This window comes from Alexandromys fortis, unplaced genomic scaffold (genome assembly GCF_014885135.2).
Source record: "Alexandromys fortis isolate MF-2015 unplaced genomic scaffold, M_Fortis_MF-2015_v1.1 scaffold_124, whole genome shotgun sequence".
Taxonomy (NCBI): Eukaryota; Metazoa; Chordata; class Mammalia; order Rodentia; family Cricetidae; genus Alexandromys; species Alexandromys fortis.
The window spans coordinates 2730158-2756562 of NW_026067995.1; the positions used below are offsets into that span (position 1 = coordinate 2730158).

The 26405-nt window shown below is 42.7% G+C and overlaps 1 protein-coding gene across 2 annotated transcripts in view; it reads right to left on the reverse strand.

Annotated features, from left to right (window-relative positions):
• Positions 1 to 9632: 9632 nt before the first annotated feature.
• Clca2 (chloride channel accessory 2) overlaps positions 9633 to 26405 on the reverse strand; it is a 24575-nt gene continuing 7802 nt past the window's right edge. For both annotated transcript variants that reach the window (XM_050160099.1, XM_050160100.1), the window contains exons 6-14: positions 23956 to 24183; positions 22160 to 22390; positions 20787 to 20964; positions 19896 to 20002; positions 17794 to 18018; positions 16429 to 16699; positions 14250 to 14420; positions 11614 to 11844; positions 9633 to 10833 (exon numbers count right to left, since the gene is read on the reverse strand). In XM_050160099.1, the coding sequence (XP_050016056.1) occupies positions 10391 to 10833; positions 11614 to 11844; positions 14250 to 14420; positions 16429 to 16699; positions 17794 to 18018; positions 19896 to 20002; positions 20787 to 20964; positions 22160 to 22390; positions 23956 to 24183 (2085 nt within the window). In that variant the 3' untranslated portion in view covers positions 9633 to 10390. The remainder of the gene's footprint in view (positions 10834 to 11613; positions 11845 to 14249; positions 14421 to 16428; positions 16700 to 17793; positions 18019 to 19895; positions 20003 to 20786; positions 20965 to 22159; positions 22391 to 23955; positions 24184 to 26405) is intronic.

Genomic DNA, 26405 nt, shown 5'->3' on the forward strand with positions numbered 1-26405 from the left:
TTACTGCTATATATATGCTCCAAGTAGAGACACAGTTCTCCTTATCGAAGGTGATTTATTATAGGTCTTTAACCTCTTGACCCCAAATAGTTCCTCACCACATTTGTCTACAATAGGAGAGTAACTATTGTTTAAAACCAAACTGTGTACTTTGAAGTGTTTCCATTTAAAAAAAAAATGTTGGGCTTGCCTTGGGTTGTGCCAGATGCTTGAGCAGGGGTGGGGGAGTCTACATCCGGTTCCCAGAAACATGCATGCCGGAAAAGCAGGTTGGCCATTGGAAGATCTGTTGACTTACAAATATTTGTCTAGTCAGGGACACTGATCCACCCACCACCATCCTGAACCCCACCTGCTGGGAAGCTTGACTTTCATGCATTTAGGTAAGTTTCTGTTTCCTGTAAGGAATCTCTTCCATTTTCTCTCTCGGGGGATGTCATTTTTACCCTCAGCAACATTGGAGCAACCTCAGCATCTCTCGGCACGCTCCTTCCACAGTCCACATACACCAAAGCCATCAGTGGGAGTCCAGGCACTACAGAATGGTTTGCAGTAGAGAGAAAAGGTAAAACCTTCATCTTGTTTTGTGAAACAAGCTTCTCAAGTTCCCTCGGTACCCATTGCTTCTCTACCACACATCTCCAACAGTCAGTTAAGACTAAACCAACAGCATACGTTTACTTTGCTGAAATTAAATGTCACTCTGAATCATAAATTATGGAGGATCAGTTACCGCATAGATTCTTTCAAGCTCACTGAACTTCAGATGGAAATCCAACATGGCTCATGGTGTTCCTGACTTCAAATTACTTGTAAATAGCTTTGGTGCAAATTTAATTTGGTCTTCAGATAGACAAATGCATCAATATTTACCCTGTCTGTGTGTCCATTTTATTTGATGTTTGGCTTATCACAATTAAGTTAGTATTTACTGCTAACGAACTATTAAACAATCGGAAATGAAGACTAAAGTGGAGGTTTAAAGTGTTTGTCCAGATGATCCAAGCCCAGGTCCATAGGAAAAGATGAACGCCTTTATCATGCATACAAAGTTTAGATTCCAGGCCAGAGAAATGACTTTGTATAAGGAAAGGCACCTGCTGTCAAGCCTGACAACCTGAGTTTGATCCCCGCAACTTGCATGGTGAAAGAAGAAAAAAGACCCCTGCAAGTTGTTTTCTGACTTCTACATACACGCCTTGGCATATACACACGTGTGTGTGTGTGTGTGTGTGTGTGTGTGTGTGTGTGTGTGTGTAAGCTGCGAGCATTGGCAAATTTAATCATTCCTAGAATCTCAAGTTAATAAATAATCACAACTGCTTAAAACATGTGAAGGAGGAGAGGCCCTGTGAGTTTGCCCTAGACAGGCACACCTGTGTCTTTCTGGGACGTCAAAAGTTATCAGTAGAGTTAGAGTGACAAGCTACATCATTTCCATGGGATACAGTTTATCATGTTGTCCTGATTTTTCTTGAGACTATGGCCATCAACAATCACAAGTTCTGGAATGCTCATCTTGATTACCAATGTTAACTCTCAGATCACACGCTGCACATCACAAAGCAATGTACTCCTATAGGTATGTATATCAGAATAGCTACAAAGGATCTAAAGAGGTCACACAGAGAATGAAACAGTCTCATTCAAAGCAGAGTTGGAAAACTGCTACAGAGGCAGAAGAGTCACAGAAGATGCTTTGACAAGATGCTGACAAACCCACCGAAGAACCTGTAGACACTGAGGTACTGAAGTACAGGACCTTTGAGGTGAGCCACAAGACCAGGTCTAGGAGTACAAATGGTTGGGTGGATGGGTGGGTGGGTGGATGGTGTGGGTGGGTAGATGGATGGGTAGGTGGGTGGGTAGAGAGACAGCAATTAAAGTGGATCGTGTCAAACAGTTGGGACTACTGAGCTGAAGCCCCTAGGGAACAGTCAAGAGCTATCTGACTGTCTATCACAGTGTGTCAATGGTTCCACCACCATCACAGTGTGTCCATGGTGACACCACCATCCCAGTGTGTCCATGGTGACATCACCATCCCAGTGTGTCCATGGTCACACCACCATCACAGTATGTCCATGGTTCCACCACCATCCCAGTGTGTCCATGGTGATACCACCATCACAGCATATACATGGTGACACCACCATCCCAGTGTGTCCAAGGTTACCCTCACAGTGTTAGGGGTCCCCTCCTTTCATATTTCATGAGTTCCAGGTAAAGGGTGTTGCTTCTTGTTCATCTGGCTGTTCTTGGAAAGCTCTTGTTTTTTTTCTGATATGGGTTTTAGCCACCCTCATGGTCATGTGTTCTTAATTACTTCTGTAAATCCTTAAGTAGTATTTTATTACTTTTACAAATAAGTTATTTATCATCTCATGTCTCGTGGTTCATGCTGGACAGATGGCAGCGTCTGCATGCTCAGGCGAGACGCAGATTTATTCTGCCTCTCTACCTTTGCCCTTAGAATGGGGTCAAAGTGGTGTCTTTAGCTGTACTGTCCTCACTGTACTTTTTGGCAACAGTGGTCCTGGTGGGAAGGCCTCACTGCGTTTGTATCTTCCCAGATTGACTCAGCCTTCCATCTGGCACCTGCCACTGTTCTCTCACCTGTGACAAGCAGGGTGTCCTAAGCTTCTCCCAGGCCAAGGGCCTGACCCACACTGCTACCACATACAGGCCGTGGCTACTCTTCTACCCTTTGGTACTCACCAGGGGCCTGTGGCGTGTGGAGGTCTTGGCTCAGATAATGCACTACGCAATGGCACCTGGGATCTGGCTTTCCAGGCCAGCTCTATGAGTCAAACAACACAAATCCCAAGTGCAGGGAGTTAACTTTCTAGGGGACAGCCTTTTATCCAAACATGAGACATTTGCTGCCTCCTGGGAGACTCCTTTCTGAGGCAAAGCACCCAGATGACAATTCCTGTCTGACTTCTGCTATCACATTGGTTAACCTTGCCTGGTTTCAGACTTCTCATGAGTGCAGATTCAGACTATGAAAGTCTGTGTCTGGCAACTGTGACACAACATGTTATACATGAAATTCAGCCATGTTGTTTTAAGTAGCAGCGATATGTTTTCTTACCATCATACCCCATTGCAAAAATGTGCCCCAGTTCATCCCCCATCCGCTGTTACTTTTGTATTGTTTCCATTGGGGCTAATGTGACTGCAATGCCATAGATAGAAGTATTGATTTCAGTTTCATATATTTTAAAATCCTAACTGCTGGGCCTTAGGGTAGCATATGTCTAATGTCAAACTCTCCTTTGATCAGCACTCCAGTCAGAATCTCCTCTCTTCGATGAGGGGTTCCTTCCTCATAGGATCTGGTTTGATCATGAGTTCTGCTAAGATAGTGCAGGGAAAATCCCATGCTTGGCATATGGTTGATCTAAAATTTTATCTCCCTGGCCAGTCTTCTGTAATAACCCTGCGAAGTCGGTTTGGAAAGACACTCCTTATTCTTTATGCTTCCTGTTGATCCGTGTTCCTCCGCTGTGCTCACCCTGTTCCTTGTCCTCACTGGGGAGAGAGCTAAGTATCGCCTCTCTTCTCCACTCCTGCGTTCTATTGCAGCGCTGGCCATGGCCACCGCTCCTTAAACATAGCATCTTAAACAACGGGAGGGAACTGTCAGCGGCACCTTCTTAGTTTCATTTTATAATTGTTTGTTGACGCTCTATAGGAATATAATCAATTTTATAAAGATATCAATATTAAAGTGTTAATCAGAACTCTTTGTCACACAAAGCCCTGGTATGAATCCTGCCTCCACCTCCCTCATTTCACCTTTCCCTGATAAGACCAATCAATCCCCCAGTAGGTGCTTATTTAAGCATCGACATTGAGAAAAATATGCAAATGTTTTGAAGGGTACTAACCATCAAAAGCTTAAGCGTGTAGTTTTAACCATTCTGCTTTTGAAAATTTAGCTTGCAAATACATTAGGTTAGCAACTTTTCATATATGAGAGACAAGCTCACATAGACATAAAATTATATGTGTAAGGATGTCTCATGGGGCCTTCCTTAGCTTAGTGAGCAATTGAATGGACTAACTACTCTATTAATAAACTAATATTATTTACTATTAACTTTATAGCATCTTATTTACTCATATGTAATGTTCATAATATCCATCCTTTTATAATTGAAAAATATGAATAAAAATACTGGACTGGAGGCCATGAAAATCTTGTCTTTTTTATGGATGCTCTCTTCTCCCTTTACATCATTCCCCTTCCCACTTTCATCTTCCAGGGGCGTCTTCATGCTCTTCTTTCCAAGGAGAATTAAGATCATACCAATTTATAAGTTATTCCTGCTGGGGTTTTATTCAAATTTATATTGCATCTGTTCGCTGAACCAGGAAGATAAGACATGATTTCCTCCCACTCTGACTACCCTGCTGTGCCCATGAGTCAGTTGTTCTCCCAAGCCGGCTTCTTGATAAGACTCAACCGTCTGTAGCAGGAAGTGGGAAATGAAATTATCTACCGTCTGGGTCACTCTCCACCTGTCCCGGAAACCGTCTTGCAGATAAGAGCATTCCTGTCTAAGGGCACCGGGGTTCATAGAGTAGGAATTTCTTTCTTTTGTCCCTAGGCACAAACTGAAGTCTCTTTCCTGCATATGTGTGTAGATTCCCAAGAGCTTCTCTGTCATCATAAGCTTTGTGAACTGTGTCCCTAACTTTTATTTCCTTTCTTCTCTGTCTTCACATCTGGTATGTATGCTTCAGCTTCCTACAATGTACACAAGAAGAGTCTCTCCGATGTCACTTCTCTGATTTCACATCTGCCTTAATTTCTTGTCTACCACAGTAACAGATCCTAACACACAATGCAGCCTCCAAACAAATTTGGATTGTGTACCATTTCTTTATTTCTCTTTCAATTACCTTTACTGAGATATTCATGTGTCAAACAGTTCATCTTTTAAACTGTAGAATCCAGTGAGTTGTAGTTTTCTTCAGAGTTGAGTAGCTATTACCACAACATTTTGTCACCCCCTAAAAGATAAGTAATTTTGAACTAGGTGGTGGTGCTGCACACCTTTACCAGCACTTGGGAGGCAGAGGCAGGTGGATCTCTGTGAGTTCAAGGCCAGCCTGATCCACAAGAGCAAGGCTCCAAAGCTACAGAGAAACCCCGTCTTGAAAAAAAACAAACCAAGAAGTGTAATTTTGGAGTAGTTGGAGAAGAAGGGAATATGGACTCTTCATGTTTGGAGAGAATAAAAATAGAGAAACCATCATGTTTCAGTCCTTTCTTTGATGGGACACATTTTATTACTGACTCAGTTTCTTTGTTCACTATTGGTCTGTTCAAATTTCCTATTTCCTCATTAGTTGATCTTGGGAGAGAATTTATCCATACTTTAAATATGATAATTTTTTATCTTTTTTTTTACTCTGAAGAGTGTACATTGCTGAAGCAAAGATGTTGAAGTTCCCTTCCATTGCTATATTGTGGTCTGTCTCTCCATTCAGATCTGTAAATCTTTTCTTCATATGTAATCATGGCATCAAATCATGCTATATTTCTTCTGTAGTACCAGCTATTAATCCATTTGAAATTTTCTTCATAGATTTTATTTTTTTAAAAAAGGATTCCCACTATCCTTTTTTAAATTTTTAATTATTTACATTTCCTTCTTTGAACTTTTAATTATTTACATTTCTTTCCACAACATCCACATTAATTTACAGAGACATCAATATACATTTGGTGTCCTAGCACGCAGACTCAGCTACACAGGTTTATACTGAGAACATTTAGAATCATTGGAGTTCATCTCTGACATAGGGGATGTTTCTACCCTTGTGTACTTTCCTTCTTTCTTTGTTTATATTTTTTCTTTTATTGAAAATGGATTCTTTTCTCATACAATATATCCTGACTACACTTTCCCCTCCCTCTCCTACTCCAGTCTCTCCCCACCTCCCCTCTCATATGGATTCACTCACCTCTGTATCCTTCACTAGGATTGTCTTCATATATTTAGGAAGTTTCCATTGCACTAGGTTTCCATAGCATCCCTCAAATAGCCCTCAAGTTTAGCTGTCTCTCCTGACATCTCCACCCTCAACCTCATCTTCCCTCCCTCTCCCTACCTGTTCCTCCCATTCCTGTCTTTCCTGGCCCCCAATCACCCAGAAAATCTATTCTATGTTCCTCTCCTAGGGATATCAATGTGTCCTCCTAAATCCTTTCCTCTATACCTAACCTGTCTGAGTCTATGGATTATAGTTATGGTTATCATTTTCTTATCAGTTAGAATCTACATGTAGGTGAATACATACCATACTTATCTTTCTGGGTCTGGGTTAGCTCACTCATGATGATTTTTTTTTCTAGTTCCATCCATTTGCCTGAAATTTCATGATGACATTTTTTAAACAGCTGAGAAATACTACATTGTGTAAATGCATCACATTCTCTGTATCCATTCTTCTGTTGAGGGACATCTAGATTATTTTCCAATTTCTGGCTATAATGAATAGAGCAGCAATGAACATGTTTGAGCAAGTGTCTTCATGTTAAGATCAAGTGTCCTTTGGGTATGTAACCAAGGGGATATAGATGGATCTTGTAGTAAATTGTTTCCTATCTTTCTGGGGAACTGTCATGATATTTCCATAGTGGCTGTGCAAGTTTGTACTCTGGGCAGTAAGGAATGGGTGTTCCCCTTATTCCACATCCTCGTCAACAGCATTTGAGATACTTCAGCCACGCTATGAGAACGAATGATGGCAGATACCTGAAGATAGCACTGATTGCTTGGAGGGGTGACCGGGATAATGCAAAGAGGAAGACCCACAAAACACTGGATAGACAGCATGCAGGAAGACTGTGGAACCTTGGGTATGACAATGACACACGCATCTAGGACTGCCCAGGACAGGATTGACTGGAGAACCACCACACACGGGCTGCCCATGCATGCTTAAGCATTGCCGGGGCATAAATGATGATGATGATGATATTATATTTTACTTGTGTGTGTGTGTGTGTGTGTGTGTGCGCGCGCGCGCGCGTGTGCACGCGCACGCACGTGCAGGATTGTTCCTATCACTTTTCTCTGAGTTCTGTTCCAGTACTAGTTTAATTATTAGTCGTCTTGACTCTAGAAAGACCTGATATCAGGCTTTTTTAGAGGAGATTGAAGATTTGCCCTTAGTTCTAAGGTATAATCTCACTGGGTAATGTGGTCTCTACCATGGTCAGAGAAAACCCAATGTACTTACCCTTTTCTCACGTAGATGCAGTTGAGTCTTCAGCACCTTTGCCTCAGATGAGGCAGTAGCTAAATATTTATCCAGCTCCTTTGCCTTTCTATTTCTCCCACAGGCCTTCTGTATAATGTAAGAGTCCTGCAAACATGAAAGGGTTGTCGACTTGTGACCTCCTCCCTTTGTGATACCTGCCTTCTCAGATTTCACTTTCCAGTTTCCAGTCGCTCTGCTGTCCTGAGAGCCTAGTTCATTCATCACCATAAAACCGTTGCTTTCTGTTTAAGCACTGTCTGCTGTTTCAAACAGCGAGAGTCTTCCAGGGAGAGCTGGCTAAAACCAGATCACACCCCGATGACCTCCCCATTGAAGTGGCACAGTTTCCCTGGTTTCTGCCATTTTTTTGTTAATGTCCAGTGTCTTAGAGAATCTTGTTTCATATTTTGTCTGTAGTTTTAATTGTTGTCAGTGAGAAAATTCATTTGGAAGGAGCAAAGAAACTTATTAATGCCATTGGATTTAAACTTTGAAATAAATGATGCAGTAGGTTCAATACTTCTTAGAATAAATACATTTTAATAGCAAGAAAATAAAGGCAAATCAACCCTTTTAGGGCAGATTTTTCCGGTAACAACATGCAGGCATGGCAGTGCCTGCTCAGTAGGGCCTCTCCATTGCCTGGTGTGTGCTCTGTCTGTGGTCTCCGAGAAGCCATTCTTTGCTACTTTTGCCTGGCTTCTTTTGAAATTTAACCTTTTCTTGCTACCACTAAAAGCTGGGGGGAAAGTGGGAGAGATTTGATCCCTAGAAGATAGTTCTATCTACTGTATAACCAGCACCATTCTGGCATTTAAAGGCTATCCTGTTTGCCTGTATTACTCTCATTTCCCAGACTCCTCTGCCCCAATCAGATAACTGAAAGTCTAGCTCATAATTTTCCTCCTCTTGTAATCTCTGGTCAAATCTTTAATGGCATCATTATTCACAAGGAACACAGCCAGTGACTAATGCTTATTACTTCCTCTTTCTCCCTGTTCCAATTTTCTGTTTCTGTTGTTGTTGTTGTTGTTATTTATTAATGATCAACAGGAACTTTACCACAGCTTTGTTCTATTGGTGCCTGGGGTCTCTAATTCAGGATTTTCCTCTGTCTACTGCATCTTTCTTGTTGTCTTCACTTTCTCCCCTCCTCCTGATACCAAGTGCCATTTACCCTCCCCACTTCATGAGACCACTCTGACTGCGTGCGTGTGTGTTAACGTTACATCCTTCCCTTTTGCCTCTGCCACTTTGCTAAATTCTAGATGGAAGGCAGATGTGCTTGTTTACACCTGCTCTCAGGAAATGGGGGAGAAAAACAAGAGCTAAAGCAAGTTCTTTAACTCTTTCTTTCCTTTTCGTATATTTTAGTTTTATGAGACAGAGTCTTGCTATATGGTCTGGTCTGGCCTCGATTCCCTACCCTTCTGTCATCCTCTTGGATGCTAGGATTCGAGCATCAAACACAAGTGGCTCCCTCCTGCTGAAGACCATGGAAGAGTGAGGTATCTCCTGATGGCTCTCATGGCTTCTTCAGTAGCAGAGCGGTGGGCTAGCTGATAGCCCGACTCTACAGTGATCCAGCTCTGCCACCCTCCAGCACACTGCCTTGATCCACCCTGGTTCTCTGTCTTTCCATCTGTAAAATAAACCCATCTGAGGGCTCGAGCCCCTCACTCACAGCCCCATCTCTGCGTTTCACCAGGCCAATTTGAAGCCACAGAGCAACAAAGTCCAGGCTATCAGATGTAGAGGCAGCACCGGGCAGAGGGACTCAGCTCCACACTGGGACCTGGGTTGAAGAGGCCACCAGGCTTCTAGACTTGGAGATGTAGGGACTAGAAACTCAGACAGCAATGGCAGACATGGACAGGAACAGGAATTCTGGGAGGAGCTGGGGCAGAGAGAGCCCCTCACTGTTTTGCCCATTCTACTGTATCTCTCACTCCTGGCCTCATGCCCTCTCTTTCCTATTTTTATCCCACGTCCCCACATTTTGTCAACATGTCCCCAAATGTGGCAAAATCATTTTTAGTTAATCCTGGTTATAAACCCAAACCTTCATTTATATTATTATATTTATTTAATAAAGTTTTGGGTTCTTGAATTTAGAAGTGAAATGATATTACTATTCAATAACTTTTTTTTACGAAGAGGAAATAACTTTCAAGGTCTTTCTTCCATGTTATCTCTGCAGTCTCCTTCCTCTGCCCTTGGTGAAGAAGCTATTATAGACAGTTGATTTAATTAGAGGGCAGACTTTGGGAGTTGTTCCTAAACACCTTTCCTTCCATGACCTCTTCATTGAAATAGTATAAAATTGTATGGCGCACATATTGGAATTATTTCAGAGTAATGTTTCTTTATTCTTAAAGCCTCATGAGAGCTGTAAGCATTTTTATTCAATTATTTCCAAGGCAACACCTTAGAAAGATGCTTCAGTGGGGCTAAAATATTACAAACCATAAACTCTGGTGTCTCTGTCACAGATCATCAAGGGGCAAGGACAATAACCACATTCTCAGGTTCTCCTCGCACAGTAAGAAAGGATCTGTCCAAGTGTTGGTGGATTGTGAACCATCGTGTATGTAACCAAAGGAGCCCCACAGTGAGGACCCCGTCTATACAGCAGCTTGGCTGCCAGCTATAAACATGCATCCTGCTCTGTACAGATAAGCAGAGATGAGAAATTCATCAAAGTACCACGGTTGCTTCTTAAAGACAATTACACTGCCTGTTTCCTGCATCTGAGACATTTTCTTCTCCCAACGTCAATAAAACAGCTTTTCTTGAGTCAGATTTGATTTTGCCTTTACCTTGTCTTTCAAGATATTACCATGAACAATATTTTTTTAAAAATTATTTGTCCATAACTGGAGCCTTACTGTTTTCTAACCTTCCCCCCAAATGAGTATTAAAAAAGTTGTTTCTTTTGGAAGGGGTAGGGGGTATCTATCTGCTATGTAAAAACTGAACCGTATTATATAAATGCCCAGATGCATTTCAACACAGTGCAGATGCTAATTTGACTTTGTTGGATTTTTTTTTTATGAACGTAAAGGCCACGGGCATCATATCTAGTGAGGAAGGAACTATGCCCATTTGCTCACAGCAATTTTGTTCCATTCTCTTTCTTTAAAGCTCTCTTTTTCCTGTTTAAAGTCCAGTGGGCTGCAACCATAATAAGGCAGATGATTGCTATCAAACCTACTGCTATTAAAACCCCTTTAAGTACCAGATCATCTCTGCTCAGTGCAGGAACAGAGCTGGGAGGAGTAGACAGCGACACCAGGGCAATGTTGGACACAGCTGACTTCAGGGAGTTGTGGTCCACTGTTCTCATGGCCACATACACCATGTGGATTTCCTGTATTTCTCCGTCAGATTCAGGTTCAAGTTCATCAGTGACAAGCTTGGGCGAGAACGTAAATGTTTCTCTCGTGCCAGCTTGCTGAGGGTCAAGCTCCGATGTGTTCACTAGAATGGCCTTGTCAAAGTCATCGCGAACTCTCCATAGGCTTTTACTCATTCGGATCTCATAGCTTGTAGCTGAAATTAAGAGCACAGTTGGGGAAGTTCCGTCACGGAGCATTTTTTTAGTTTATTGAAAATGAGTAATGAAAATAGCCACAAAAAGTCAAACTATCAAGGAACACGCAACTGGAAAAACCCTAAAGACCAAGTCAAACGGTAAAGATTCATGCTAAAATCTGATACCCACATGGACTTGGTAGTTTTCGAAAGCAAGAGACAACATAATCAATATGTCATCTTCCCATGGTTATTATGTGCACTGTTTATTTGTGCTCCCTCTAGGTTTTGTTTCATGTAGTGAAACTTTTTGTAAAGTTTATACGGAAAACTGTTGCGGGATATTTGATCACACTGTGTGAAATGTGTCACTGTGTTTTTTTTTTTTTTTTCCTGATTACTTTAATAAAGATCTGAATGGCCAGTAGCTAGACAGGAGAGGCTAGGTGGGATTTCTGGGGAGAGCACATGGGTTTTACATAGATCTCACCAGTGAGAAACATAGGAAGTTGGATGTACATTATGGAGAAGAGATAACAGCCTCATGGCAGAGCGTAATTTAATATAAATGGGTGAATTTAAGTTACAAGAGTTAGTTGATAACAAGCCTAAGCTAAGGCCAAGCTTTTGTAACTAATAGTAAGTCTCCATGTCATTGTTTGGAGGCTGACCAGAAAGCATAGAGAGAGAGAGAGAGAGAGAGAGAGAGAGAGAGAGAGAGAGAGAGAGAGAGGGAGAGAGAGAGAACAAAATACTGTATGAGGAAAGGTAGTTACATAACAAAGTCAGCAAACTTACCCTGGCCCTGGTCAAAGTCTTCTCCAGGTGCCGTCCAAGAGAGGATCACATCCTCTTCCACTTTCACAGCTTCCAGGTCGGTAATTTTGCACGGTGGAAACATGTCAGGATGGGGGCCAGCTGGAACTCCCTGCACCGAGAAGGAGCCTCCGGCGCTTACTCTACTGAAGCCCCACTGTTCCTCCACATCTCTGCGGCCTGGTTGTTTTGGAGCGTTCATTTGAATATTATCTGGAGCACAAAGAAAAAGCCAAGTAGGAAATTACAAATCTTCTGCACAGCGTTGAGAGATTGCCGCCCCGTCATTAGAACCACTGAGTTCATTCCGTCAACAATGTGTCCATTCATCCATTAAGTCCCTCCACACGTGTTCTTTGGGGGCAGACTGCTGTGCTATGAATCAGACTAAACACTCTTGCTCATGAGATGTACAGCCATGGCAGTCATATCAGTAAACAGATTTTTATAATCTGTGACTAAGAGGGAGTAATACAAAGGCAGGGTGTTCTGCAAGCTCTCATCATTCAGGGTGGTACTGAGGAAGTAACACTCAAGTTTCCCAAAGGCAGAGATGATCAGGTAAGACATGACAGAGGAAACACCCTGGGCAAAGAGAACAGCTTGCATGAAAACCTTGGTTCAGGAAAGTAGCAGGTTAGGGAGACTAAACGAAGAAGGAGGGCCGCTCCAGCTACAGCCCTAGCATGCACGGCACCCCGGGATTCCATCTCCAGCACTGCAAACAAACAGAAAGCAGGATAAGAGGTCTAGATGAGGCAACAGAGCAGGCAATAACTGACCTCAGGGATCAGTGCAAGGCTTGGGTTTGAACCCCAGGGCTGTGGGGAAGCAGGGATGTTACAGTTCATCATTTGGCTTTTTAACAGGTCCCTAGGAAATGGATCAGACTTCAGTAAGCAAGAGGCTGCTTAGAAAGAGTCACTCAGTAGTGAGACACAAGAGCTGAGTGGAACACGGGAAAACAGTGGCAGATGTCAATGAGAACTTCAGGGGGAGGCAAGCAAGGGTAGCCCCACGAATAATTCACACAGTTAGCACAGTTGATGACAGATTCGAATGTGGGATGGTGAAAGAGAAGTTGGTTAAAAGCAGCTCCTAGACCCGGGGTGGGGGGACCCGTTTTGACAACTTGTCTTCTGAGTTCCACACACTTGTTTGGTGTGAACACACACACATACACACACACACACAAATATTTTAAAAGTAGTTCTTAAAATAGTTTCTAATTGGTGTAATTTGATAGAAGGTGGCCAAGGAGTCAGAGAAAAATTGAGTTTATGATTCCTCTAAAATAGAACTAGTTAAATATGGGTTTTAATATTTAACAACATTTAAGCTAGATTCAATAATTATAAAATTGTGAGTTCAGAGATTGTGGGCATATAAATGCTATCAAAACCATATGGCTTAGTAAAGCTATCTAATGATGATTTTTAAGTTTAAGAAGTGGTGTTCACTGTGTGTCTACTATGGCAAGGTATTTTAAATATCTCATTATATCAAAATAATCAATTCCCCCAGCAAGGCAATGAAGAAGGTGACATTTTTTTTTGCCATACATTTATTGATAATGAAACAGAGAGACACAGAGCTAAGAAAGTTGCTCCATGTTACACAGCAGCAAATGGGGGAGCTAGGCCTCAGGGCTGGGCAGTGCCACTCTAGAAGGTAGGGAAGACCCAGAGAGGTGGAGGTAGCTCAGGCAGAGAGCACCTGCCAAGTGTGCACAAGTGTTTGGGGCCCATTCCCAGCACCGTGAAACACACCAAAAAAACAAGCAAAACACATCAAAGCCAATTAAGATGAGGCGAGTGGTGCTTGTCTCAAAATCCTCCAGGTTTAGAAATAAAAATGATAAGAAATGGTCCCAGGGAATGTTTTTAGAGACAGCACAGTACGTCATATTTCTGTCTTATTTTAGCTAATGCTTCCTAGTGAGACCTGAGATAGTGTTTCCTATAAAGATAGTGTTTCCTATTTATCTGGCACTTTCCTTTGTGGGATAGCAGAACCTCTGCTCAACTGTGTATAATAGCCAAACTGATGTTTATTCAGGAACTCACTTCCTGTGTTGATCTCTGGGGCTGTTAGCATCACGCTTTCAACTCTTTGCTCTTGCATAAATATCTATAAAGGAAATATGGGGCCCAACAACTTTGTCTGTTAGTTACTGCAAGCAAAGAATCAAAAGACAGTATTCAAAAAAATACTAAAAGATGAAAGGATCAATCCATAGGAAATACCTATTTTCTGTATTCTCTGTCACAAATCATTAAGAATTGAAGGAGCAGTCAATAGTGGCTTGAATGTGTGTGTGTGTGTGTGTGTGTGTGTGTGTGTGCGCGTGCGTGTTACTGGTGACTGAGTCTTAGCTCACGTCAGGCAAGTGATCCACCACTGAGCTGTAGCCACAGACCCAAGGATGGTTTTAAAATTCCATGTCTCTCTCAGGTCTTTTTCTTCTTCCATCTACCTCCCTGAGTCTTGCCTTTGTCTCTCCTCCTCTTCTTTCTTTCTCCTTCTTTCTTCCTTTATTTTTGCATGCACCCACGCGCGCACACGCGCACACACACACACACAAATATTGCACACATTCAATGTGCAGAAGTTCTTACCGTTTGCTATATAACCTGGTACATACATAGCATGGCTTCCTGGAACAGAGTGGGCTAGAGTGCTGATGCTGGGAGAGTGACGGACACGCACTGTCAAGCTATATCTACCACTTACAGGAAAGGAGAAGAAATACCTGGAGTAAATTCCATCATTTTTTATAACATCAGCACCTGTGTATGTAGACAGAAATTCAGGGTTAGCCTGTCTTCAGTGTTGATTGTTAATCCTTAATGTTAAACATCTGTTCCTTTTACTGTAGAGAGCAGAGAGCTCTCTGTGCTCACAGATAGCACAGGGGAAGCTAGAATGGTAAGCACACAGGGTTGTTCTTTCGAGGGAAGGAATGCAAGACCTGCTCTCCCCCCAGAAGGCTGGGAGCAGGCGTGCTTTCTAGTCTGGTGACCTCCGTGCTATCTGTGTGGCCAGACCCTCGCTCAGACTCCTCATGAGTTTGTTTTTCTCAGCCTCTAGCACCGTTTTTTATTGGAAGTATCACATGCACTTCATGAAGAGTTTCCATGTAGTCACGTCTGCTCTTTATTTAGCGTCCTTCATTCCTCAAAGAGATTTATTCGTGCTTTGTTGTGCACACAAGTTTGAGTTAATCATCATGAGAAAAGTTCTGATCAGATTGTGCTGTGCTTACATCTGACCCAAATGAGCCACAGTGTGTTAGACTATTGACATTTGAACTGAAATGCCTTCTTGCCTCCTGCAGATGGTCTCTCTGCAGGTCCCCAAAGGTCTCAGAGACACTCCCCTCCCCTGCAACACTGTTTCCATTTGGCATATGTTACTGTAGCAACTTTTGATATTACCATGTAGTTTAAAATAATATGGCATCCTAATTTCTTCCTGTGATTACTTTAGCTCTGAAAATTGCTTTCTAGAGCTGAATAACCTATGAACAGATTGCTCTGAATGCACCCAGCCTCATGACACCTATTTCAGAAGGAACTCTTGAAAATCATCTTGGAAGTTCTCGTTCATATGATCCCAAATAACAATAGAATATATTGTACTAAAATCTATCTTCAATTAAAAAACTAATAATAATTTCTAGAGAAGCAAAGCATTCTTAAGATTATTTATGGTCACATGGCCATATTTATTCGCCCCTTTGAAATAAAATCTGTCTCCAAAAGATAAATTCAAAAGCACTTACATAAATCTTCATGTAAGTGCAAGAGAAGCCTTTGTTTATGAGCCTTGAGTGAAATGATTAACGGCTTTGGTAGCTGATAAAACAGCATGCAGCTAGTTGACTTCCTTACTATGAAAATGATTAGACTGTCATTTTGAGTGGAAAGAGTTCCCTGAGCTGCAGTTGGCAGGCTGTGGTGCCTGTCACTGTGCCTCGCTGCAGGGAGCGTTCTGTGAGCCTGCTGTCCTTGTATTGTGATTCTCAGAGGACAGCACAATCCAGAGTCAAGACAGAAAGCTCTAGACCCCAGGACAGCAATGCCTTCAAGGCAGCCTATCACACCATGCAAGCAGCCAGTCATATCCCCCAAAGTCATTTCAGTCCTCACACCATAACTTGGGCTCCAGATATTGATACTATGTTATTATTAAAGTGCTCTGAAACCAGCTTTCCCCACTACAGGGACAATCACAGCAGCATGAGAAAATTGGGGATCTATTTATAGAAAATAAGTGGTAACTATCTTACCCATGAAGATTTAGAATTTCTTTTTTGTCAATAGCAAGAAAAACAGATCTTGGCATTTAGACGCTCTGTCTCTGTTGAGATAGTGCCAAGGGAGATTTGTCCATTCTACAGCCACCATGGCCATCTCTTCTCACGGCTATCAGAAGGAAACAGGACAGAACCTTGTCTAGGGAGTCAGGGAGCTTGGGTTTAACTTATGGATCTGTGCCGGGGCAGCTTTGAAGCCGAATGCCCCTGAACCTCCATTTTATATCTATAAAATGGGTGGGGACCCCTTCCTCTCACAGCTCCACGAGCATCGCTCCCAAAAGATGCACGCTCAGCGGAAGCAGAGGACCTTTCCTTTCCCTGCAGACCAGGACCTATCTTTGATCAAGGGTAGTATGAATAGCTGGGCTCCCCTTCAAACAAGCTCTCAAGAATCAGTTGGGCTGAAGGGATTTCTCGGGGATCATTAACACCTACAGATCCTCGTCACAGTGCCACACCATGCGACTCCTTCTTACCTGCTCCATTATCCAGAAGTTGCAGCACAACGGGATCTCCAGCTTCCGGCTCCACTGTTGCCTCCACAGTGGCATTGAGAATGGGGTACAGACCCTTCCTCACGTTCGCATAAATTATCACCGGCTGGGGAAAATGGGTGCTGTCTCTTTCCACGAAGGCTTCCACAGTGGCTGGGTATATGGCCAGGCTGGAGGCACGGGAGACCACTGTCACTTCCAGGGCTTGAGGAGAAGGATGTGTGTTGTTCAGCGTGTAAGTCCAGCGCCCATGCTGAAAAACAAGGGTTGAAACAATTAGACTGTCATTTCGAGTGGAAAGAGTTCTCTGGGCTGCAGTTGAAGAAGAAGCATGAAAAAGAAAAAAAATCGATACTTTATTAATACTGCGTTTTTTTTTTTTTTTTTTTTTTTTTTTTTTTTTTTTTTTTTTTTTTTTTTTTTTTTTTTTTTTTTTTTCTTTTTTTTTTTACTTGGTAATTTGGGAAGCTGACGGGGGAGAAATGCTTGAGCCTGGGCAACACGGCGAGACCCTGACCTAAAACAACAAAATTATAGGAGTAAGCCGATAAGGGTAGTGGTTGATGGGGCAGTCAGGTCTGAGGGATTCCCATGCCTCCTCCCAGCCTCCAGGGCTCCCTCTACCTTCAGGGTGCAGCCCCCTACTCTCTGTGCTATCCTGAATAGCCCTTGATGCTAGGCTACCAGCCCTCGCGGCTCTGCCCTCCTCCCCGTCTCTTCTGCTCTCAGCCCACATGCTACTCTCCGGCCCATCCCTCTTGAATTACCAACAGCCCTGCTTTGTCTTTGAGCCTTCCTCGGTTCTACATCCCGTGACAGAATGCCGTACCCACTTCCAGCTCTCCTGTCTCTCGTATCTCTACGATGATGTCCTCATCGCTAGGCAGCTTCCTTCTCCCTATCCTCATGTGTGTTCTGTGGTCCCCGGTGCTTGCTTCTAACAGGGCATTTTATTCTAAGTGCGAAACCCAGAACACCACAGGTACTCAAAAACTTACACATTTCATTAGTCATATTATAAAGGCTATATAGAGTTGCTCCCAAACATATAGGAAGCTATATCTGTATGAATAGCTCCTATAATGAAAGATACAGGTTTCCAAAAACTACTAATGCTATGGAGAAACATTGATTTCCATTATGAATGTAACACTGTTTTACCTAGTACTTAACACCGCGGATATACTTTGGTTGCTCCTCTTAAGTTTTTAACATCCACAAAATGTTTTTATAATGTTTTGACATGTCAGCACACATCCTTTATGTCACACATCCAAGCACGTGACTCAGTGGCAAGCCCTACTCTTGCCTGAGCACAGCCAGGTGTGAACAGGCTCCCACACTGACCTTGGCAGTTCCTGGAACCCGGAGGCTAGCTGTCCGAAAGGCCAGGTTGATGACAAAGTCGCTAGTGTTGTACTTTCTTCCACTGGGATCCAGTACTGCCATCTCAGGGGGCCCGCTGCTCTGCCACGTGACTTGGAAAACCGTGTCATTGCCCACGGCCCCATCCACAGTCACAGGGTTCGTCCGTTGCTGCTGAGGTGGCACGGTTTCATACACACTTTCAAGCTGTGGGAGAGAATGCATGGGACAGTTTCCAGTGAACACCTCACGTTCCCTTCCTTTACCTTGCTTTTGTAATAAAAAAAAAAAGACTAGGTAAAAGTAAAATACATTTAAGCCTTGAACTCACAAAGGTCCTCCTGCGTCTGCCTCTGGAGTTCTAGGATTAAAGGAGTGGACCTCCACATCCAGCTTATTTTCCGCTTTTAAAAGCTGGGGTATTTTCACTTCTTGCTGTAGAGTCATTGGAGTTCCTTGTAGATTTTGGATATGGGTCACATGTCAGAAACACAGCTTTCAAATATTGCCTCCTTCCACAGGCTCTGCCTGTGTTGGACTGATTGCTTTCTTCGCGAAGCCTATTTTTAGTTTGATGTAATCCCCCTTGATCAATTTTAGTCTTTATTTCCCATGCTTTGAGAATATTATCCCCTGCTTCCATCACCCACCAAAAAGCTCATGTTTATCCTAATGTGCCAAACTATTTCCACTATGTTATCTTCTAGGTCAGGTTTACTAGGAAGAATTTTGTCTCTGTTGACTTGCGTTTTGAAACTGGTGAGTGATGGGGTCTACTTCCATTCTTCTGCTTGCGGGCATCCAACTTTTTAGCATCATTTGTTGAAAAGTTCGTTCTTTCTTGGTTGCATATTTTCAATCCTTTTTGTCAAAATTTGATTGGCTGGCTGAGCACAGTGGTCCATGCTCATAATTCCAGCATTTGGGAGGCTGAACAGGAAGACTGCTGAGAGTTTCAGGCCAGCCTGGGCTAGTGAGCTAGCCTAAAGAATAGTTTGGCTAAGCGGAATGCTACTGGTTGACAGAGTTGTTCTATAGCACTTTCACTGTCTCACCAGGCCTATAGAGATTCTGACCAGATTGGCTACTGTCTGCCAAGTTTATGTGATATTTGCTTCTTTTTTTTTTTAATGAATCTTCACTTTATCTTTGACCTTTGAACAGTTGATTTCAGTATCTCTTGAGACATTTATTTGACTGCTGGTGATGGGACGATTACCATCTTTACTGTGCATATCTAAGTTGCATGTTAAATATTTCCTGACAATAATTCATTGAGTTCATTGTTTACATCAAGCGTAACTTGGCAGGTTTACTCACCATCTGTGAGGAAATTGCAGGTGAAATTCTGTTTGAAACATAGCTCAGTTATGCCTAAACTCTTTAAAGTATTTAGACTGGAAAAGAATTTAATGGTAGCTTGATTAACAGACGTTTTTGTGCCCCAAATCAAATAGGTTGTGCTAATTAAAGGAGCAATCTAAAACTGAGGCTGGTGTCTGTGCCTGTGATTCCTGTAGTTAGAAGATAGAACTAGGCAGAGTTCAAGGAGTTCAAGGCCAACCTGGGCTACATACAGTCTAAGTCATATGAACCCTGTCTAAAAACAATACACACACACACACATACACATGCACATATGCATACAAGGGTAAAGATCTAGAAATGTCTAGAACCTCAAGAAACAATTAATAAAGGTGAGAAGCTTTAAAGATGTTGAAGCAGCCAGAGTGAAACACAGTGTTGTTGAGGGAAAAATTGATTGAACTGGAGAAATGAAAACACAGCTTCTTCTTTTTGTTTTGGACCTTGGCCCACTCCACCCGTCCTATCCTACCCTACTCTACCCTATCCCACCTCTAGCTGCATTATCAGGCATAAAGAAGTCATGTCATGGACCGTGAAAGCTCAAGTGGTCATTACAGAAAGTAACTCCTGGAAATAAGCCACACAGACACAGGCTCTGGGGACACCAAGAAGCACATTAGAACCTTCTGCATACAGGGGAATAATGCACACAAAAATATGGATGGTACAGTCCATCTGGTCTACCCCCTCTACACATAGAAGATAGAGATGCTGACCTGTAAACTCTGCTGGAAAATGTCCCCCGTTCCAGAAGATATTCTACAGAAAGCATCAGTCAGTCTGTTGGGATTAGATTTATCTGGAATGAAGAACTTTAACCCTCCTGAAACACATGATTTGAATGTCAACTATTAAGATAGAAAAAAAAATAAAGATGACATCTTCTCTGACACACTGTGTCTGTATTAGTGTGTTAGTCTGGAGTTAGTAGGAGGTGGCCTTGCCTCATTATGAGTGACATCTCATATATCTATTTAGCAATAGATATATGAAATTTTTGTTGTCAATTCATGGCTTTTTTTCCAGGTTTTAGTGTTTTTCCCACTATAGAAGAACTTAGTAAATACTTACTGACTAGTCTTAGATCAAAATAATTCCTAAATAATCTAGATTAATTGTAGTTGTTGCATAGCTATGCATTTGCACTTATATTCCGAGATCACCATTTTTAAAATATCCAACAAATCTTAATTTTCAGTGGTTCATTTTGTTGGATTAATTTTTATGGAATGCAAGGTGAAATTATCATTTGCCTTGTCTAGAAAAAAAGCAGACATGTAAATCTTCCAATGGTGCTTGTGTGTGTACTAGAAGGTGTTGCAGTTATCTGTTATGATTTCAGTTTCATAAACATGCATTCTCAAGCTGGCTTAACAAAATCACAAACATACTATTTGCATTAGATGTACAAAACTTCAATTGTAGGGAAAACATTTTAAAATTGGAAAAATTTTTAGCTAGTTTTAGCAATGATTTGTGTGTTTTAGAAGAAATCTTTCCCATTTCTTTCCCCCAACGAAGACACGTAACCTGGGCGTCATAGCTGAGTTTTGAATGTTCAGCCTTCAGGGCATGCTCTAAAAGATACCTTCTTGAGAGGCTTTTACCTGTAAGATGTGACAATTCCTCCAGTCTACCGGCAGCAGAGGAACCCAGGGCGATGGAGTGAATGGTGACCCCGCTGCTCACTGCGCTGGGCAGACAGTTGCTGATGTGTTCATCTGCTCCGCTGGTCACCAATATCATGACAGAGCCGTCGGCTCTCCCATTTCTCTTCTCAAGCACCTGAACAGAGATAGCCAGCGTGGCTTAGGAGGAAAAGTGATTCGAACTGTCTGACTAAACAGAGGAATCCGTGCTCATGTACAATGGCTACCACTGTTGCCTACACCTCTTCGAGGTCCGCAGTGCTCTGTGACCACCTCCAAGTTGGTCGCCACTTCACTCTGTCACAGTGCAGTTATACAGGCTTTGCCTCATGGAAGATATTATGTACATTATGGTATGAGACTGTTGCCTCTAAGACCCAGCCAGTAACCCGTAAGAGGGCTGAGAGCTGTGGCTCTCATCCTTAGCTACATGGTAGAATTAGACAGGAGTGTTTAAATAATTCATTACCAAGTCACACCCCAGATCAATGATATCAGAACCACAAGACATGAAACCCAGGCATCATGGGTTTGTTTTTGTTTGCGTGCCTGAGATTGAACCTAAAGCCACGTGCACACTAAGCTGCACTCTACCACTGAGCCCCATCACCACCTCCTATTTTTCAATCAGGCAATATCAGTGGGCAGCTTAGGTTGAACGACTGTTGGCTAGGGGTGGAAATAGTCCTATGTGGTGTCTTTTTTTCTATCAGATTTAGACGTGTGCACTTCAGATGCTGATTTAGATAAATCCTGTCAGTCCTGAAACTTGTATCTAGGCTTAATTTTGTGTGTGTGTGTGTGCGAATGCCCTGGTTTGTGGGTCCACACATCTGTGTGAGTGTTGATTTATTTAATCTTCTCAGACTCTCTTGATTCTTACATTTGAAATCTGGTGTTTCTGTAGGCAGGAGACCAAAACTGCTAATTTTGCCTTGAAACATACAAAGATAACAATTGCCCCAGCTGGGGCCACTTCAGAATAAGCAGGGACAGTTTGGAGAGACTCTAGATGACACTTCAGTCCCTTAGCCATTGTACTTATATGTACTCATTCTTTTAGCAAGCAGTTCTTAATCAGTTATGACATTGGCTACTTCCTTAAGCCCAGGGAGTGCAATGGGAGTAAAAAATGGGGTCCTGACTTTAGGAATGATGCACCTTTACTCCCTAACAGCCGAGGCTGCTGTGACCATACTATAACGGAGCACCCCTTTTCAAAAACAAAAAGAAAAAACATGCAACAAACAAACAAAAACACGCCCTCCCAAACCTGAGATTCAAAATAAAAAAGAAGGCTGTCATGGCAACTGAAACCCAGGGTACGCTACCTCGAAGCCTCTTTTAACACCTGCACAGGTGTTCGCTTCTTCTTTGGTGGACACACTGGTGGGCAGATAGGAAACCAGCCGCCTCCGGTCATCGTCACTGTTCATTTGCTGCAGCTGGGCTCTGATTTCTCCTTTGCTACCAAAGGTGACAATGCCCACGAACGTGCGCACTTCAACAACTTGCATTAAGTACAACTCAGCTGCTTGCTGCAGTCGAAGGAGTCTGTCCGCCTTTGTCCCCAGGAGAAAAGAACAAAAGAGGAGGGGAGGTGACGTGTGATTGGTTTGACCAACGATGATGATGTGATTCAATTAGTAAAAATATCTGTTGATTTTTCACAGACACTGGACAGTTCTTTGAGTTGTAAAGTGTGGCATAGGACTGGAACATTTTTTTTCCGATTAAGCGTATACTTGACCCACAATTCAGCTAATTGTGTGTTAGTTGTGCAGAAGAAAGTGTGCTGAGAAACAAGTTGTTCACAATTAAGATGGCTTACCCTCCCCATTTCACTCCAGCTCAGAATTTAACAACCTATGACGTCAATTGAGAATATGTTTGTAACTGATTTTTTTTTAAATTCAGTCCAAGTGAGAGGAAACATTGTACAAGGATGTGCTAATAAAGAGGTGTGCTGGTCTGCACACCAGTGTCCGTCCCTCTGCCACGGTGGCCATTGAGGCTAGACTCTAGACTCTGTGCCTATAGAGTCAGCACAATGCTATGTTTGTTGGCTGGATTTGTACATAACAGGCACTCATCAAGCATAGGGATAGTGCTACCAACTAATTCACTCGAGTACTTTATTGGTGGCTCTGAAGGGAGAGAAGAAAAGAGTCTGCTGAATCCCAGCGATCAGCTGCTCCTAGATGGCTGGGACCTCTGTCTTTTGATGTCTGCTTTGTTATCCAGACCTGCCTCTCCCACTTCTCAGGAGCCATTACCAATTAAATGTCCCATCAATACTGCAGACTAGACAACATTTTAATTCGTTGCCCCTAACCCAAATATTACTTCTTTTATAAGCCGGGGAGAAGGTTAGTAGGGAGACATGGACCTTGAATTCGGCCTCGACCTTTCAAAATTATGTGGGCTTAGAAAACATTACTACGGGCTGGAGAGATGGCTCAGAGGTTAAGAGCATTGCCTGCTCTTCCAAAGGTCCTGAGTTCAGTTCCCAGCAGCCACATGGTGGCTCACAACCATCACAACAAATGGGGTCTGGTGCCCTCTCATGGCCTGCAGGCGTACACACAGACAGAATATTGTATACATAATAAATAAATAAATATTTTTTTTTAAAAAGAAAACATTACTACTTTGTGGCTTTGGTCCCTTCTGTCACAGAGCACAGGGACCGAGGGGAACACAACGGCTTTTGTCTTCATCATGGTGGTTGTGCCATCATTCCCAGTCACAGCCCCTAAGAGTGACTGGAGTGTCCGTCAACAGTTTAAGGCAACAGCTTTAAACTGCATGTAAGTTTTAGACAAGGGTCTTGGGAAAGAAAAGGTACAATGAGCAGCAGCACAGAGCTCTAATGGGCTTAGGGATTCTGTGTGGATTTCATTTATCCCACCTTCTCAATATCTGGGCTTCCTTCTGAGTGTGTCCTACCCATTTCCCAAGAAAATAAGGTACCTTGGACTCTTTAAAAACTTGTAGTGTCTTCTCTCATCATACTCTGAATAAAATAGAGCTAAAACCTGATGGGGAATGGAAAGAATGGGCTTTGGTCCTTTGGAATCCGTGTGTTAGGAAAGAATGGGCTTTGGTCCTTTGGAATCCGTGTTACCTCTGCCATCTTCTTGGACACGTCCATCACTAAGCAGATGACTTTGTCCCCAGATTGCATGAGGGAGAACGTGGGAGGAGGTGGAAGCTCAACCCCGTGCATGGGGAGGCTGTGGTGAAAGTCAGAGGAGTCTGCGATTACATCCCAAGTGCTCCTGAGGCTGCACTTTTGGTTCTGCAGGTTTGGGGCTTCGTGGTTGTGGGTACTTGCATTGCAGAATTCAACCACCTGGAAAAGCAAAAATTACCCTGAGTTCCCAGAGCAGGACTCTTCTTCTCATTCTCTGTAGGCCACAGGTTAAAAAAAAAAAAAAAAAAAAAAAGGACAGAGCTTGAAAGCAAGGTCTCATGCGTCCTTATTTTCAAAAGTGACAGCAAGTTTCTGACACCTTTTGTTTGACAGAGTAGCGCCCTGAGGTCACAGGAGCAATCTCTTGTAAAAGCATGTTTGCACTAAGAAAACAGAGCAGACTGTGTCTATATACCTTAGCCTTAAATAGAACAACCCCCCTCCTCCCTTGCATGACACTGTGTTAAAGAAACACCCTAGGTGAAGATGTCAACCTGGCCAGCCCATTCTTTGGAATCCCATTATGTGACACTGTGTCTTTTCTGGGGATCAGTCAACATACAATGATCTAGTGCAAATATTGATCCCTGTGAGGGTAAGAGGAGGGCAAAACAACTTAAACCTACTTCCTGAAACTCTTTTTGCATTTGGAAATTGGACTGGTGATAATTCATTTAAGGACAATCCACCTATGCCATCATTCCCCATTAAAGTTACAGTTTTTGCAATGCGAGGGAATGTCTGTCTATTCCCAGGCCCTATGCAGAACAAAGAAAAGAGCCATGGAGCTTAGAGTTTGAAAGAAATTTATGGGCTCCCTGACTCCATCTCTGATTCCATGGGTAACACCTGCTTAGTTTTTCAGTGGGGTGTGAGTTAGGGGCATACCTGTTCCGCTTCATTGAGTGTTTTTTATCCCAACATTTCATGACTGTACAAGGTGATTTTTAAACTTTTGTGACTGGATATGTTTGAGTAGGTTTTCTTTTCAAGGGGTTACAAAGATGTTATCTAATCACAGATAACACGGACCAACTATCTAGAACTGGGTACGGGACATATATGAAAGATATAATTAAAAAATAGAACAGATAAAGGCAAGAAATACCAACAGTCATGTTCACATTGCAAAGGACTCCTACCGTTGACTAAAACCAGGCTGGAGAAACAAGTTAGTAAAATGAAGGAAGAAAAGATGGGCTCAAGGGAGGGATGGAGGGGGAAAGGGAGTGGATAGAGGTAGAATGTTTCCAATGCAAGCAGGATTGGTCAGCCGTGTAACAGGGAGAAGACTCCAGAAAGACACGTGCCCACCATACCCCTGCCCAGCAGAGAAAAGATCTACAGACTTTCAGGTCTTCAGAAAGTGCAATAAACAAATGAAGCCACACAGGCGGGTCCCATTAAACCTGTGAACTAGCCAACTCCCTCCTTCCTGACTCTATGCTTTCTCCTAGCGCAAGGTTCCGGTGACAGTTTGACTATATGTGTGACATACTTCTTAAAGAAAATGAAGTGGCCAGAGAGAAACACTGTAACTGAATACTCTTAAGTATCAGCTTGAAAATGAAGTTACACATTCATCTTTTGTGAGTTAATATGAAATATTAGTTTATAAGACTTGGGTACAAAGCTGAGGAGCAGTTCACTTCCCTGGGCTAGTTTGCTTGTCTTTGAAGTTCTAGATTTTTTCAAAACAAAGGAAAGAGCCTCGAGGGAGAAAAATATTGCTATTTGCTCCTTCATTCTTGCAAACCTCATACCTCTTCCTCTGAAATGACACAGGAAAGGAATGGCGCCACATGGGCAGCTCATTTTGTGGCCTCAAAGGACCTCTTCTTGGACACTCTCCTGGAAAGTGGATTTTCACTTTTAAAAAACAATCTGTATTTGCTATCATTTGGAGGAGACAGACTTTCTTTTTGTTTTTAAAATGTAGGATAAAGATTAAGTTAACTGTAGACCTCTCAGACTCTATTATAGTGACTCTTATTTGTCCCGATTTTTACACACTTCAAGCAGATCTGTGGTGTGGGAGGTCCTTCTGTCTATGTGTTGCATTTATTGGTTAATGAATAAAGAACTGGCTTGGCCTATAGCATGGGAGAAGGAAGGTGGAGTTAGAGAGAAGCCATGGATCCTTCACCTGAGACAGACGCTGGGAACACTATCCGGTAAGCCACTGCCATGTGGTGATACGCAGATTAATAGAAATGGGTTAGGGGCTGGAGAGATGGCTCAGTGGTTAAGAGCACTGACTGCTCTTCTGAAGGTCCTGAGTTCAATTCCCAGCAACCCACATGGTGGCTCACAACCATCTGTAATGAGACCTGGCGCCCTCTTCTGGCCTGCAGGCATACATGGAGGCTGAACACTGTGTA